The following is an 18,816-nucleotide window of genomic DNA, read 5'->3' as shown; positions in this document are numbered from 1 at the left end:
AACTACGACTACCCTTACGATGGACTTGTCCAACGTTTCTTGCCTCAGCTCTATGTAGGTAACTTATTTCCATATTTCCTAGCATAGTATAAAATGGTAAGATATGGCGAATCAATACATTGTAATTGATTTAGTAAACAATGCTGGAAGTGGAATTAAGAAACGTTTAGATAGTTACACTGAAGGAGTTTTGTTAGTTTATTCCAAGTTATTCTACAAATTGATTGTAACGGAAAAGATTGTGAAAAAAGTATATTAAAAGTGTTTTCATGCTTGAATCTTAGTTCAAAATCAGAGTTTTTACTTCAACTGTAAACATCCTCGAGTTAATGCTTGTGTGCTCCACTCGCCACTGCATTTCTTAACTTTATACAAATAAATTGGAATGATAGTAATAGTCGAAGCTCCAACGCTACCCTACTGGCCTGTCCATCACAAATAATTAAGTTAAAATAATATATTATTATTAAAGTATATTATTCAGTGATGTCGAGAAAACCCACTTGTAGATATATATATATGTAAAAACGGCTCGTTTGGATTGAGAAAAATTTTTACGTAGAGGAGTGAACAACGTTTCGACCTTCTTCGGTCATCATCAGGTTCATCGTAAGATTACCACAAATATTTTAAATAAAACCCATGTTAATGCTAGAGAGGCAGTCTATTTGAAAAGTTGGTCAAGAAAAAAAGTTACAGTCGCATTTAAAATAGGCCAGTAGAAAAGTCAAGCAGAGTCTCCGAGGCCTATAGAGAAACTACGAACCTGACAATGACCGAAGGTCGAAACGTTGTTCACTCCTCTACGTAAAACATTTTCTCAACCCAAACGAGCCGTTTTTACATATATATTTCTCTACAAGTGGGGTTTCTCGACATCACTGATTATTATTTCATCACGGCGATTGTACGAGAAGTGTAAGTCTTTGTGTTTTCTTTGTGTTTTTTATACTTACCTGTTACCATTATGTCTGAACTAGTATACCTTACAACACTATTAACAGTACACGCTCATACGATCGTTAAGAAACTAAGAAATTTAAACCAAAGAATTATCAATAGAAGAAATGACATCTATTTCATTCAACAATGTAGAAAAGAACAACTAACCCCTAATTTTGTAAAGGTAAAACTATCAAAAAATTTTAATACATACACAAACATTATCCAAAATTTACAGAAAAACTACTTAAAGCCATGTTGAACATGAAATACAAAGAACTACATGACTTACAAAAACAAAAAATGAGCCTAGATCATCAACTGGCATGCTGCATCAAACCAGAGATTTACGGACTTATACAACAAAACATAAACCAAATCAACACTAGGAATGACAGAGAGAAAAAGATCTGCCACAACAAAAAAGTAGAAAAACTAAGATGCAAACAACAGAAAATACATCAACATGACAAACCGTTGACTAACCTCATAATTAACAGATCCGACCCACAATTAAACACAGACGAGGTACATCTACTTAACAAAGAATTCAACTTCGCAATAGCACCTAGGTACATTTCAACCTTAGAAATAAAAACATGTTTAGAAGATCTAGTCAGGAGACTTGTGATACTTTCCACAGAAAACAAAAACAAGAAAACAACCAACAGAAAGAAAACAACTTAGATAATTTTATTGACATCCAACAGACAAACTTCCAAGGTAAAATTAAAAATTTATATTTTCCAGAAACACCTAAAAACAACATCTTAAACGATTTTTTCAAAGAAGTTTCTCACAAAACCATCAACATAATTTCACAAAACAGAAAGTTAAAAAATAATCTTACAAAAAGAGACATTAATTCCATTGAAAACCTAAAACAAGACAAAAACATTAAAATTCTAAAAGCAGATAAAGGAAACGCTATAGTCGTAATGGACACGAAGGAATACATCCAACAAATGAAGAACATCCTATCAGACACTAACACATTTAAACCAATACACACAAATCTAACAAAGACACACGAAACGCAACTAAAGAAAATACCACTAAAAATGAAAAAGCCAACACAATTTCACAAACACTTTATTCCTACCTACGCAAAACTGACTCACGCACACTACAAATATACGGCATCCCCAAACCTCATAAACCAGATTGTCCATTACGACTAATAATGTCCACATATGAATCGTTTAATTACAATCTTGGTAAATACATAGCATGGGCATTCTCCAAATATGTAACATCAGCCAGCTCATTCATCAAAGACTCTTTTAATTTCAAGCCTAATCTTAATCAACTTAATCATAAAGCCTTAATGGCCAGTTTCAATGTTATATCCGTCTTTACAGAAGTTCCAACCGCTAAAGCCTGCAATGTAGCCTTAGAACTCTATATCCGAGACCCTAACCCATCTGTAGACATTCCCAGTAATCAATTAGCAATCCTCATAGAATTCACCACGATGAAGACAAACTTCATGTTCAACAACCAAAACTATATACAAACAAATGGCCTAAGCATGGGCAACCCAGTATCACCAATTCTAGCCAATATTTTTATGACACAAGTTGAAACACAAGCAATCAACACAGCATTACATCCACCACTATTCTGGTACAGATATGTAGACGGCGGATTGCGGGATTCACATCTACAGAACACACACTTAATTTTTTTAATCACATTAACGCTATACATCCCAACATTAACTTCGCATGTGAACAAGAGGGAAGCAATCAAATATCATTTCTTAACCTCAAAATTACAAGAACTGATACACAATTTAAAACAGAAATCCACCGAAAAATCACCCATACTAGACTATACATTCCTTGGGACTCAGCATATGAAACAAAACAAAAACTCAACATACTAAGAAACCAAATAAACACAACCATAAAACTCTTCTCACCAGATAAAATTAATGATGAATTAGACAAAATAAAACAATACTTCATCAACATCAATAAGTTTCCTCCGCAAACCGTAGAAAACATTATACGCACACACCTAGACAGAAAGCAAAATCAACCAACAAAAGTAAATATATCTCACGAATCAAAATATCACGAAACCATATACTGCTGCATACCATATATTCCCGACATCAGCAGAAAAATAACCAACATTTGGCAAAAACTAGTAATAAAATATGACATTCCAGTTAATAACAAATTTATTCAAAAACCAGGCACAAAACTGAGGTCTATACTATGCAAAAACTACACTGACAAACATCACACCAACATTATTTATAAAATACAATGTGATAACTGCCACGACTTCTGTATTGGAGAAACAAGTAGAAAAATGGAAACCAGACTCAAGGAACATAAAAAGTTACCTTCACACGTTTTCGAACACTGCAAGTCAAATAAACACAACATAACCGTAGAAAACACTCATATACTAAATAACGAAACAAACATAAACAAACGCAAAATTAAAGAAGCCTTACTTATACAACAACTTAAGCCCAAAATAAACCAATACAAAGGAACATCTTTATACCTATATTAAAAAATAATATCATAAATAGTAATAATAAAAATAAATAATATAAAATTATATATTCAAACATCTAAACCCGCCCTCTACATTCCAACACTCAGTAGTGAACCTGACGATAACGGAAGAAGGTCGAAACGTTGTTCACTCCTCAACATAAAAATTTTCTCAACCCAAACGAGCCGTTTTTTACATATATATTAAAGTATATTATTATTTTATAAGCGCGATAGGTTATGTGATATGTGGGAATATGTTTAAAAATAGGACTCTCTTATTATTTTTATTGTTCATTAATATTTAATAATATGATAAATTAAACCAATGGATTTCATTGCACAACATTGGACTTCGTCATGTATGAGTTACATGTAAAGACATCTTCCAGAAATCTTGATGTAAGAAAGTTTTCTTGAAAGTTGATAATTGAGTTATCTTTCTTAATTTCTATGTTAATAATACAGCTTGCCCCCAGAATTATAAAAAATAGTTTTATAGTCAAGGTTGAAGATCTAATCTAACAGAAGAATCATCTGTATTGAAAAAAAATAGTTAGGTTTAAATAAAGAAACATTATTAAAAGCTATACAATTAATAAATGTTTGAACTATTCTTAAAAAAGCTATATCAAGTGTGGCATAGTTTGAATATTTTGAAAATAGCACTACATTTTGAAATGGTTACTATAGTAGCATATTAACCTGAATCAGTTCATTACAACTTTGTTATAAGTTTCTTTCTTTATTTCTAACAATATTGTATTGGCCTTTGGGAAGGTGAACATGTCATAATACACGTAAACCTTGTACCAAATCACAGCATATGAAAACCCAGTACCCTACCAAAGCCTTTGTAAACATAGTACATTACCCTATATATATATATATATTATATATATAAACCTGCTACCCTATCATCATATATATATATAATTTGTACACTACCATAATAAATTTCTATGAAATATTCAATGTCTTCATTAGAAAGATAATAAAATTACGTGAAATGTTATGTCAATACATGACATATAATTAAAAAGAACTCGAATTTTAAAAGCAATATTTGTGTTATTTATCGGACTACCAAACTTGGTGATTAATTATCATCTTTGGTTAATGTTGCACAGTTTTTGCTACATACAATGAAGAAAAGATGATCGTAGTATTGTCTATTTTTTCCTTACAAAGTTCTTCCTACATTGATATCCTTATGCGTATCACATTCAGATGGACATAGTCTTGTTCTGTTTTTATCTACCAAGAACATTGTAAGGAAAAAACAAAACAATAATGTGTCCACCTGAATGTGATATTGATAAGGATATCAATGTAGGAAGCACTTAGTAAGGGAAAATATATAACAATACTGTGCCCATCTAAATGTGATATTGATAATGATATCAATGTAGAAAGCATTTTGTTAAGACAATGTTAGAAGTGAAACTTTCTTGAACAGTTTTCTCACATAATCAGTAGACATAATGTAGAAATATGTTTTATATTTTTCTGCAGTGCTCACGATTGTAGTAAATCATTTGCTAATAAAATGACACTGTAAGTTGTAACCTGAAAATAACTGGTAACTGAGATCTGAAGAATATATTCAAACTTTATTGTATATTTGCAGACTTTTTGCTACTTTTTTCCAACAGATTATTATATCATTTCATAATTGTTGAAGTGATTTATCTTCTGTCCCACCCCTATTAACTGGAGTGAATTAGGAGTATAATAGTAGTGAGAATCAATACTTCTTTTTTATAAATGTTATGATAAAAGGCATACAAGAAAAGTATGGCCTCTTCCTTCTTGAACCTGAAAATCAAAATTTTCAGTACTTCTATGATTTAAATAGAATTGTATTTGTTTCTGTTATTTTGCACCAAATTGTTTTAAAGGTGACTTGAGCAAGCTCGTATAATTATTGTAAACAGGCAGATTGCTCTAATTAGACATTTTAAGTAAAAAAGTCAATAATTTAATTATTTGAAAACATTAAGAGTGACAGAAACTTTATGCAAACTAACAGGCGTGATGATCAGGCAGACATCTTTCGACAAGTAATTAAATGCAGGATAACAAAAACGTTTCTCAAATAGTAAAATTCATTATAATACAAGTCTAAGATAGAAATAAACTTAATACATTAATATTATGTGACTCTAAACTGGATTAACCGTAATTTGTTGAAAACTGCCATCGATCCAAAGCTCTTTACTTAATTTTCAAAGAAACTCTTAGAAAACATTACATACAGCTAAATTATGTTAACTAAGTTATATAATCTACTCTGTGATTTAGCAGTACAAAAATGAAGTAAAATTTATTTCAACAAAATATTCCAGAATTTAGATTAAAATATATGAATTCGAGACAGAAACTATAAATACCTTAAATAAACACTTTATAATGCGAATAACTTGAACATTACACATAAAAAAGTGAACAGAATTAGGTTTACAGACCGGATACTGTGATGCATATTCAACAGAACATTCGAGATCAACGTCATCACCGATGTTCACCACAATTTCCTTGGTGATGAAGGATATGGTTGGATTCTGTTGCGCATACACTAAATAGAAATGAATGAACTTATGAAATATTTCGTTATATAAACAAGTAGCATCCTGACTATCATTCAAACCAACTAATTCAAATTCAAAATAAATGCTATTAATATTTATTATATCAAGTATTTTGACACAAATTGGAATACGTCAATTGCGTCCTTTAACTGAAGTAAACACATTTCGTAATATGTAAACAAAACATCGAATGATGTAAATGTTAAGTAGAACCCATATTGTCCTAAAATATACTTCTGAGTATATGGCAGTAGCAGAAAACCATTTATAAATTTTTTTGAGTAGTTTAATTAGCTAATCATTACCAACCTTCCTGCTTCATTAACAAAAAGGAGTACTGACAAGATCAAAGACCAAAGGTCACTGTTACTGTTAATATTTATGTATTATTGTAATCAAATACATAGAATATATGAAAATGTTGGGTCTTGTTTGTTTATTTATGAATTTTGAGCAAAGCTACACGAGGGGTATTTGTACTGGACGTCCCTAATTTAGCAATGTAAGACAAGATGGAAGGCAGCTAATCATCATCATCCATAGCCAACTCTTTTACAAATGAAAAGTGGGATTGGTCGTCACATTATAGCGCCCCCACAGTTGTAAGGGCAAACATGTTTGGAGTGATGGAGATTCAAACCCGCAACCCTCGAAGCGCCTTAACCACCTGGCCATGCCAGTCCTGTTGGATCTAACAGAAGTAAATCGCGGGCGTTTACATTTTATGCGGAAAAGATGTTGTTGTGTGCATCGAAAAATGTATATAAAATAATATAATTATAGAGAGCCACTTTAGATTGTTTAATTTCTGACAATAAAATAATTTCATGTATGTTATGATTCTATTTGAATATTTAACTTTTTAACACCATTATTCCATAAAAAAGGGAATATTTATACAATCAGTCTGCCATTTACAAACACAACAGTAAATTCTGTGATACAGTTTCAGTGTAAATAGACTCCATTATTTCAAAAGTGCATGAGATTAAACATGTTTTGAACTGTTGATTTAAAAGAATTACACGTTGCTACTTAAACATAAAATATTATTTCAATACTTGTATCAGTACAGATATTTTCCTTATTTTAATTAATTTACACTCGTTAATTTATTACCTGTGTAAGAGCAGTTTAGAGACTAGAATGCCGCTCAGTAGAGTGCGTACCACAGATACGTAATATCGATCACATTTGACTCTCAAAAAGAAGAAAATGTGTCCGTATATCCATTGTTTTCAATGGACTTAGACAAATATTAGCTAGACAAAGAAAAATAATATATTACGTAAGTCCACAAGGTTTCCTCAAAATATGATAATTTTTTACTGCTTATAGAGCAAAAATAGTGTGAAAGATTAGTCTCCATGTTAATACAAAAGAATTTTTTTCGTGACTTTACTGTGATCTTGACTCTCCGAAAACTAATCACTTCCACTAAAAATAAAATAGGTAAGACTTAACAAACCAACCACCAATATGTTATGTACAAAGTATGATACTCTTCACTAACAGTCACTTACAACAACAAAAACATAATATAGGGAAATTAAATATTACTCAAAAATACCTTTACCGTTTCGAGAAGTGTTTCAAGAGATGTTTATGTACATAAACATTAACCAACTCTTATCCTTAAGAAAGAAGTTCGAGCAAGAGATGTGTAGATGATAAAGGCTTATTTGCCTCAACTTATGAAACGGATACCTCATCTTTTAAACAGAACTGCTATGTTTTTGTTATACTATTCAATTTGTAATATGAGTTTTTATGGATATGTTTCACGTCGATTTCTTATCAATTAAATTACGTTAAAAGCTTATAGATTTTTAAAATTGTGAAAGGAAGAAAATATGGCCGATGTCATCATAAGTAAGGAAGGGATGCAATTATCATTGCAAAGAGAAAAGTATTTGGTGAATAGACCTATAATTCCACCATATCAGGCAGTAGCGTTTATGTATTAAGGTTTGGTTCGTTAATTTCATCATTCTGATGAGAAACCTGGAATGTGCTGCAGTTGCTTGTAAAAGATAACATTTCGAAAGTCTTCTGGGAGACGTCTTCTCAATTACTTTACAGCACAAAGATAGGACTTGTACATGAATCACAACTTGTCATGCAGCTTTCGTATGTTTCAACTTTAAGCCAATGCTATTACTTGTTCATATGAGCTCAATATGTAAGATACTGATATAATTTATAAACGAGAAAATTGTGCATGATGGTTTAATTTTCTTGTTGCATATTACGAGTTCAAATCGCCTGAAACTGAGTTAAAATGTGATTTGGATTTAGACGTTAATTAAACGTCAACATGTGTCAAATTTATATTTGCTAACAAGATTAAAACACGCAGTCTTCTTTCTTAATACAAACATATTTTAATATACAAACGATAATACAATTTATAATAATGGTTATTACACAGAGGAATTACAAATAATGATTTATATGAAAAGGTTTTACAAACAATACTTTTATCTAGTCTGTAACTGAGTATTTTATCGTTTGTTACGATGAGCGAATTAATTCTCAATTGATATAGGTACACTTTGTTTAACGGGGCACTAGCTAGCTCTTCACTGATCACACGCGAGTTTTTTACAGCTAAGGTTATACAGTGGGTTGGCGTAAATACTAACATCCGAAGTTAATCTGTTAAAGTTAAACGGCTTGTAATGTTCGAAATCTATAAACGTTCCTGGTCAAATATCTGTGGTTTCCCAATAATTAAGTGTTAATCATAGATGTAGCTTCTGAGGTTTGTAATACACCTTCTGTAGCAAATCAATGTATAAACGTTATACGAGGTTCTATAAATTTCACCTGGAAATATGTATTTACATGCATATATTTATATATATGTATACACACACTGTTAATTCTTACACTCCAGAATACCCTACAAATTTAGTGGATAGGCGGGAATTTCGCAATAAACATTTAACAGTATTAGTTTTATATGCATTTCAAAATATATATTTAACTGAAACAAACATCGATATTCTAATGAATATGTAATAGTGAATCCGTCAGATGCTGAATTTATCACACTTTACAACAAAACATTTTTACACTCATCACTCAGTGAAATTAAGCTGTATCCATAAAGTAATTAGTCAAAGGTTCAGACATAGTCGATCTACAAATATTCGGAAAATATAGGTTTTACTCGAATTAGATTGATAATTGACTAACAAAGTAACTTAATGATATATTTTCAGACTGAAAATCATATGTTAGATAATTATGTGTCTTGCTTTTTCTTTTATGATAACTTATACCTTATGAATATCAGTTTCTAACAAATTTGTTCCCTGCTACAATGCTAAAATCAGGGGTTTGATACCATTTAGTAGACTCAGCAGATAGCCCTATGTGGTTTTGCTATAAAAAAATCACACTAACAAATATATATGAACATTTATATTTTCTATTATCAAACTCACACTTCATCATAGCCCAATATTTATTAAGCAAATATCGTCAATATATTTATGTAAAATCACAGTCACAAACCAGTATTATGCACACTAATATGGGAAAAACTGTGTACTTGTTCTATCACGTGAATAGAAAAACAAAATTAATCACTGTAAAAGAAATATAAGTAATTCAACTTAATGTAATCATAGCAGTTTTTAACTTAGAAACTCTAAAAACATAACATGGGGCTGAAATCTATAACTTATTTGACTATCTGGCTCATGCTGGAATTTCGGACATTAATTCTTAAGATTTTCAAATGATCCCCCATCGCTTAAAAACGATGCATTTTATTATAGCCTTATATGTTATTAACATATGTAATTAAAAATCACAGACTTGACAATACCGCATGCTAAAACATAAATTATCAAATCTTCGAGGTATAAAAAGGCAGCCTTTGTCTATGATTTATCAAAAGTAATATGTATGCATATTTTTGTATTGTTATGTAAAGTAAATTGTCGAAATAATCTACGAACTATGTTTACTATGTTTATTCAATTGTGTTAAAGTGTTCACACAGTTTGGAGATTGTTCATATCATTTACGTCCAAAGTTAATGACCCTCAGACAGAAGTGGAAAGAATGCCTATGTATAATTAGTTTTAGTCAGCTTTATGTCAAAAGTTCCAAACCAGCAAGAAATATGCTTTAGACAGAGATTTGTGAACATTTCTGCAGAAGGAAGAATATACTTTTGTACAGTAGTAACGGTTAAACATGGTAATAGTTATTTGCATAAATCATTTCAAAACTAAACTTTAGTGAAGCAAGTAAAATTATATAGATAAACAATAAACGTAAATTATCGTAGATATTTGAATAAGCACCCTTTTCATGACAAATTGATGTAAAAGATTGCTATACAATATACTAACTATAGAAATAAAAACTAAAGAATTACAGAAAACTGTTTTACATGTAAAGCATCAGGAAATGCAAAATTTACGTCATGCAAATTAAATATAGAAGTGAAAGTCATATTCATATACTACTGCATGTTAAATGTGTTAGTAACTTATCCTATATAAATTCCATCTGACTTGATAAAATACATTTAATACAATTAAATATATAAAATGACAATTATGCACATTTAGTATTTTGTACAGATTATTTGGAAAATTCGATAAATGCTCTTCTCAAGACGAATAGTTGAAAAATACGTCATACAATATAATAGTTGTAAGAGCAAAAACTATAAATCTAATGAATTAATATGCAACTATCAGATGTTTTGTCAAGATCTTTTCTAATTGTAATGCGAAAAAGATACGCAAATACAATAAATATAATAGCTGGGACGACCCAATCTAATGAAATAATATGCAAAGATCAAATGTTTTGCTAGAAACTTTTTATCATTAGGCTCAAAACACGTACAAACAGTCAGTGAAATAACTATCTCGTTCAACAGTTAATATATTGAAGTTACCTTTATAATGTTTATGATGAAATTATATGATGCTAATCATCTTCTACTAAACTGCCCTCTGGGGAAAACGAAGTAATCCCCTTTTTACCACTCTGCAATCGCTTAAATTTCATCCTAACTTCTACTCTAGTCTTACGTTAAACATACATACCATAGGTACTTAATATTAACCTCAATCTCTGTGGTAATAGTAAAATAACCAAAACTGAAATACCTGCTTTTACTTCATAATATGTATATTTTTCTGTTACAGAATTGTGTGCTGAGTTTAAGCTGAATCGAGGTGAACCTAAGAGTCACAAGCGTGTAACAGAAGTACCAATATAATCTTAAAACACTTATATAGCCAACTTGTTTTTAGTAAAGCATTTGTAAGGTTGTAAAACTATTAAAAAAGAATGCATTTGTTGTTTACAAGAATAAATTTGAGGTTTCTAGTTAAAAGAAATTAACATAAAACATGAAATGATGCAATCTTCATTTGATCTTTGTAAGAAAATGTTTAGACAAATAACACATAATCGGTATATGAAATTGTAAAGAAACAAAATTCTATAATAACAAAAACTTTTTTATTGGATTTATATCCCTTGTATCGAAAGCACATGCATATAAAATATTCCTGAGTTATGAACAGTGGCTCTTTTAATGACACAGGCATTTTCCTACAACTGTTATAAGAATATTTGAACTGAGACGTAACCTATTTAAAAAAAAAAACAACAAAATAGTTACTAGAGTTTGGTATAATCTCTGTTACATGTTTTGTGTAACTTAATAAGAAATAGCTAAAGAGAAATATTGTTCAAATACTACGTTTTGTTGTTTGTTTGTTAATAATAAAAGAACTACACTATGGGCTACCTGTGCTGCGCTGACAGCGGATATCGAAACCCATGTTTGGGCTTGTGTTGTCCTATTGAATATCTATGTTGTACTCACAGCGGGTATCGAACACCAAGTTTATGCTTATGTTGTTGTATCAAATGAGAATTGTATTACTGTACGTATTTTACTTATTTTAAGTACCAAATTTTAGTCGAAAAGCAGTTTTCAAGTAAAATATGTGCAAGTCATAAGTTTTTTATTTAGTTCGTTACTAAGTGCTACATTTTGAAGCAAATAAGAAAGTTTCCCAAACTCTCAAATATTTCACCTTTAGTAAAACAAAATGTACGTCTAATTAAAGTATGAGCTACAATGTATATTGAAAATGTTTGTAATAATCGAAAATATTTTATTTGGAACACATAAAACTGCGCAGAATTTATACAATATTTCCATCCACGTTTTCGACAGAGAATTTGAGAGGTATTGTAGTTTTACATGTAATATTCTAATTGGACCCTTAGCTTTATTCTATCGTTACATAACAAGTAGCAATGATGTGTCAAACGTGTCTTTTTTTTTTTATAATATGTTGTAGCGCTACTGTGTGTTTAAAGGAGATAATTATTATTTGTTATTTAAATCTGAGAAATTACTTTGTTTTTACCCCTAGTCAGAATTAATAATTTCCACAAAAATAAGTTTTTACTAAAGTTTGAATGAAACGATGTCAACAAGAAACAATTAATTTGAAACAATACATAGACATCAAACCTCTATGAAATAATGTAATCAAACTCTCAGAAATCTATTCGGCGTATAACAGTTCTAACATTGTTAAAAGAGCACATGAATAAGATTTTAGCCTGCAGCTGGTACATACATTTAAATGTGTATTATACAGTTTTTAGATAAAAAAAAATCCCACCTGAGTAATAGAGTAAAGCTCGAAGGATTAAAAACGTTGTTGTCGTAAGAGACATTATTTCTTCTTAATGGTAATGAATCTGGTACCTAGCTAGTGCCAAGCAAACGTTAGAGCATACGTTTTACTATAAGTATATGCAGATTAAAGTTTTACAGAGTTGCTGCTAATTTTGCACAAACACAGTTACTGTGCGCTCAGCCCATCTGGTACGATGATATATGTAGTAGTAGTAAAACAGCCAGATCATTGTTAGCTGACGTGCAATAGAACCAAAATATAAATCATGCTTAGAGTAATACTTGGCTAATCATTGGTAAATAATTCTGTCTTTTTAAATTACAAATAAGTTTGCATTTCTCTTCTTAAATGAGCAATAAAAATATATGTAGTGTAAAAGTGGAACATTGTAACAATATATCTATTTGCAGAGCTTTCCAGTGTAACAGTTTAAATGTAAATATCTAATTACCTACAACTAAGCAAATTATTAAAATTTGTTTGATCTTTAGAAGACAGGTATACTTTTACGTCTCAAGAAATAAAATTATGCATTTTTAAGTATATAGTTTCAAAGCAATAAATGAAAGTTAAGCGATAATAAATAATCACACCAAATAAATGTAGGTCGTTTATCGCGAACACTAACTGTAATTATTTCATTATTACGACTTTCCATTTTTCACTACGAACGATTCATTTTAGCTGTCAGTCTTATAGGATTCAAACAATTAGCTGAAATTTCAGTTCAATATTTCATAGTGTATGTAATGTACTACATGCTTAAAATTATTCTATGCATGCAATAATATGTAGAGTTACAAAACACAAGTAAGATTAGGGTGATTAATGTTCTTAAAACAGTTGTTTTCGACAGTTTCGTATTTATTTGAACAGATTCATTTTTGTGAGTTTACAGTGGACAATATTCTTAGAAATAGGTGGTTTCAATAAATTCTTATTTTGACATTACATTTATCTTGTGAGTTTTTACTGTGGATAATTTTCTTTGAAGCAGGCAGTTTCGACGGATTCTTATTTTTTCTGAAACATTTATCATGTAAGTTGCAATAGTAACGTATAATGGTTAGGGAGCTCGCCTCGGAACATACGGGATATTGGGGTCTAATCTCGAACTAAACACGATCACACTTTCAGCCGTGGGCGTTTCATTCTGACGGTCAATCTTAATATTCGTTCATTATGAGTAGCCCAAAATTTTACAGTGGGCAGTGGATAATTTCCTTGGAAGCAGCTACCTTCCTTCTCTAGTCTGTTATTTCGAAATTATGGAGATTATTGCAGTCCGTTCTCAAGTAGTTATGCAAGAAATGCAAAGCATAAACAGAAAAGATCATCTAAATTTACACTAAACAATATTATTGGAAGCAAGTGGTTTTGGTAGTTTGTTATTTATTTTAAATACATTCATCTAGTAGATTTACAGTGGACAGTATACTTGGAAGCAAATGGTTTCAGTGGATTGATATTTCCTTAAATATGTCCATTCTGTAACTTTACACTGCACAGTTTTCTTGAAATTATATGGTTTCAACAAATTATTTCTTAAAATGCATTCATCTCGTAGATTTATACTTGACAATGTGCTTGGAACCAGGTGGTTTTAATATATTGTTATTTCTTTAAATAAATCATTCTGTAGGTTTGCAGTGGACAACATTCTTGATACCAGAAGGTTTCGATACATTATGATTTAAAAATATAAAACGATACTTGTGTAAAACATATAGTTACCATTAAAAACAATACAACGAAAAATCATTACGACATAAATACTCATTAAAACTGGGACTTAAAGTAATATGCACTTGTTACATCCACCTTTAACATACTGTATTTCAGAATTAACTAATAAATAATACTGACATTTTGCCTCAATTTTCCAAATTGTTATGACATTGTAAACAGGCATCCCAATGACAATGCTACATTCTGTCTTATGTTTTATCGCTAAAGATTGTGAACTAATTTAGAACACCAAAGCAGTGGCCTTCCTACTGGTAGACCTTGTCATTGTGTTACTACTGAAACATATAATGCTGTGGTGGAATTTAAAGATGTCTTTCACCATGATGAACATGTAGATGTGAATTGCATTAATAGAAAGAAAGCTGAATAAAGACCAAAAGCCTATCTGGATTGCAATGCCAAAATACTTAAGTTTTCTTGTTTTTCTATAGTGGGTCTGTTTGTACTAGGAAAATTTTTGAATAAAAACTATTAAAACATTGGTTCAATCAGAAACTGGTAAAGATGTTGCCATTTCAGCATTAACAGATATTGCTGCATTTAATATTAATGGGTGAACTATTCGTCAACTGCTGATGCTGCTAGTGGAACATGGAAAAACACTAAAATATTGGCCCATGTCTAATGATGCCTTTAAAGTTGTGTAATGCTACATTAATAAGATATTCATGGTGACTTTAGTATGCATACATCTTCGCCTTACCTAGAGTTTTCAAAATGAGGAATGTGAAGATTGATAAAACTTATAGTTCTCATGGATATTTTACAGCTATTTCCAATGTTTAAAGGTCCTGCATATACACTTCTCTCGCATTAGAGTGCTCAAAAGCACTCTATATTTGTAAACTTGGGAGAAATTTGTTTTTTTTTGAGTTACTAATAAATATGCAACAGAAAAAAGAGCAATACCTTGTTTTCATGGTATCCAGAATTCGTATTGGTTATGTTTCTACGGATGATTCCAGGGTTCTAAAAGAGCATAACTTGTGTTTCAATGATGATCGCATAGGTGGAAGAATGAAAGAAGCGATAAAAAGTAACAAATGTACAATAGAAATGAAATTTTCTCATCAATGAACTGTAGAACACAATGCACCCATAAAACGAATGCTTGTTGAACCATTCGTAAAATGGTGTTATTACGTTTAAAGACAAAAAAAGGCTTCGTATACATGAAACGTTAAGGTAAATATATATTAGTTAAATCTACTACAACTACTAACAAAGACTGAAATAACTGCTGTTGATATGTCCACTGTGCTAATAATTGAATAGTCTGATTATTGCTATTATCCTGTTGATGAAGAATGGCAGAGACAAGTTTGTCCATACATTTCAATGTGTATCACGTGGAAGAGACGGTCTATCTTTAAAGAGGATTAGAGATGACAGAAATTACTTTACTTGAGCTATGTCATACTTAACAACTGACTCTGAAAAACAGCATTTTTAAGTTAGGGGTGCAATATTTCCTTACATGCTAAGCATTTCTGAATTAATAAGTGGAACTGGGGATGAGGGTTACCAAAATTACTTAAATCGATACAAAAGTGCCTATGACGGTCTTGAGTAATATTTTTCGCACAGTCATATAGCTGTTGTTGAGATGTCTGTTATAGTTCATTTTTTAATAGTGTAGTGTACTCTTACAAATGTAGAGACGATTGAAATACATGTTTCCCGCATGAAAATGACAAGACTATAGCAGAATGTGTACATTGCAAGTCAATGTACCTGTATTACACAGATGTCCATTTTGATATGGTTGCCAAAGCACATGCATGATGACACTACAATGTACTATGCATGTACTGCAATAATTTACATAGAGTTTCTTTTTCTTTCTGTTGCTATTTTTGTAATATACGTAATGCATGTGTGATGAAATAATATTACTGGATAAAAAATAACTTTCTTTCGTGTTGATTATTTGCTTCGAATTGTTTGCATTGTTTCTTGGGTTGTACTACAGTGCAGCGTTGCATTTTGTTTATAATTTATCAACTAGCAAGGATTGAAGAGCATTGTGTTATTATGAAAGTAATGTGTAAGCAAACTGGTAATTGTGAATTCTATTTGACTTATTTTGTAAGATTAATTGTAGTTTTTTTCCAAAAACGAAATGACGTTTAAACAAAAACAGCTTAATTGTAAAAGAATGGCACCTAAGAAACGTTATTTGTTATGCAAACATTAACTAAAAGAATTGATAACAGACAATTACCAAGGCAATCGATATTGAATACATAATTTAAATTACTTGTTAAAACTACACCCTGTAAATGGTTTAAAATTATTTGTTTATCATGTTTGCCAATTTTATTAACAATACCACTTTTCTATTATCATATGTATATTATTATTAACTCGTACTTAATAAAAATCATCGATAACAAAACTGACAAATATGAGAACAAAATAATTGTGAGCGAATTATAAAGTTTAATTTCTTAACAAGCAATTTTAAACTATGTATCCAATAATGTATTCTCAAGAAGGCTGGCATGGGTATTAAAACTTTAATTAAAATAAAGTACAGAATAATGTTTCGACCTTCTTGAGTCATCTTCAGGTTAACAAAGATAGTATGCAATTGACTTTTGAAGGGCACATGACTTAGGAACGAGAGTGTTAACGGGTACAGGATTGTAGGGGGCGTTGCAGTTAGATATTAAGTTATTAATTAGTATAGATAGAAAGGTTTTCCTTTATATTTGTTCAATTTTGGTTTTAGCTGTTGTATAAGTAGGGCTTCTTTGATTTTGCGTTTGTTTCCCTACTTAGTATGCGGGTCTTTTCTATGGTTTTGTTGCGCTCATTTGATTTGCAGTGCTCCTGAATGTATCTAAAATATCGCATTATTATATCAAATATAGTAATTACTGTTTGTATTACAAATTTGTTTTCTTTTCTTGACAGCACTTGTTTCGTTTTGTTCTTACAGCTAAGCTGTTTGTTTTGGTGTATATTTATATTCTTAAGCTCTGTTTTCTACTGTTATTTAAGGGCTAGCTAGTTGGGCTGGGGTTTAGAATATCTAAGATTTAAAGTGAGGTATGGTGGTGAACACGTTAAACACAGACTGTCGACTGTGGTGAGATTATAATTGTGACATAAAATCTAGCTACTCTGTCAAAATTAGCTACACAGGCGGCTGTTGCTGCTGGCTTGTTGTCAATTCTAGCTTTATCAAACATTATTATTGAAAGTTAAATGCATTTTATCATAACTGTTGTAAAATCCATGCTGCCCTTGAAACTACTTCCACCATCATTGCTTATGATAACTCTGATAGTCGTAATGATACACTATTGCTAAACACTGCAATTTCCATTGAAACAAGATTTTGTAAAAGACAACAAAGTCAATCTTAGAGCAAAGCTTTTGACAAACATTATACAGCCCTTCACAATACGTAGATGTCGTCGACTTTGAAGTATATGTTTCGGTGTGCTGAAAGCACAAAGATCAGTTACAGCCAAATCAGGGATCATGATTTTAAAAATCTGATTGTGTGAGATTGTCGTGATTACAGTTTTTTTTGCTCACCTTTCTCAGGAAAACAGCTGTTGATTTCCAAGTGTGACTGGAACTTGTACACTTTTGGTTTGTAAACCTACGTCAACTACAAAATATTTCTTAATTTATTTTTCACTGTGCTAGAATATATGTTGCCCATTTCACCTAAAAGGTTTTTGAGTCAAATGGTTCTATTTCGTAGTTATGTGGTATTCAGGTACACTGATGTCTGAAGAGGTAGTTCAGAAGATATCCCCAAATTATAACTTCAGAAAATGAACTATAGAGAAAAATTTGAAATTTTTGCAGCAAAGTAAAGAAACGAACCCGAGTGAATAATTAAACCAAATCTTTTTATGCAGTTATTTGTGTAACGTGTTTATTTACCAGACTGATTGTCCTCCTTGTTAACAGGTTGACTATACTAGTTCTTGGCGTTGAGAGAATTCGTTAAAACGTCTTCATGAAACAATGTTGAGAAACATTCTGATATACATTAATTCCATTTATCAAGGTTGCTATTTATGTAAGATAAATAAGCATTTTAAATTAAAACCCTATCATCAAACCAAGATTGGTAAGAGACTGTAAGACCTTTATTTCCCTTCTCCTGGGATTTAGGTTTACTAAAAGGAATCCGTGAGAAAAAAGTAATAAGCTTGGGCAGTTTAAGGTTGACCAGAAAGTGATAATTTGACATAAGTGATTGAAAAGAAAACCGAAATTCCTGGAAGGTCTATTGCTTTCGTGTCAGTATGTCAGATCCAAGTAGACTCGTGTGTTAATTTCAATGGAAAT

General features: G+C 30.9%; 1 protein-coding gene across 1 annotated transcript in view; it reads right to left on the bottom strand.

The window, feature by feature from the left end:
* Window positions 1-12,925, bottom strand: part of LOC143225176 (lachesin-like) — a 35,059-nt gene extending 22,134 nt beyond the window's left edge. The window contains exons 1-2 of the mRNA XM_076454134.1: window positions 12,733-12,925; window positions 5,927-6,036 (exon numbers count right to left, since the gene is read on the bottom strand). Of these exons, the coding sequence (XP_076310249.1) occupies window positions 5,927-6,036; window positions 12,733-12,787 (165 nt within the window). The 5' untranslated portion in view covers window positions 12,788-12,925. The remainder of the gene's footprint in view (window positions 1-5,926; window positions 6,037-12,732) is intronic.
* Between the last annotated feature and the right edge of the window lie 5,891 nt (window positions 12,926-18,816).

This window comes from Tachypleus tridentatus, chromosome 9 (assembly GCF_004210375.1).
Source record: "Tachypleus tridentatus isolate NWPU-2018 chromosome 9, ASM421037v1, whole genome shotgun sequence".
Taxonomy (NCBI): Eukaryota; Metazoa; Arthropoda; class Merostomata; order Xiphosura; family Limulidae; genus Tachypleus; species Tachypleus tridentatus.
The sequence above is the reverse complement of the archived record's forward strand: the minus strand, read 5'-3'. Positions and strand labels throughout refer to the sequence as shown.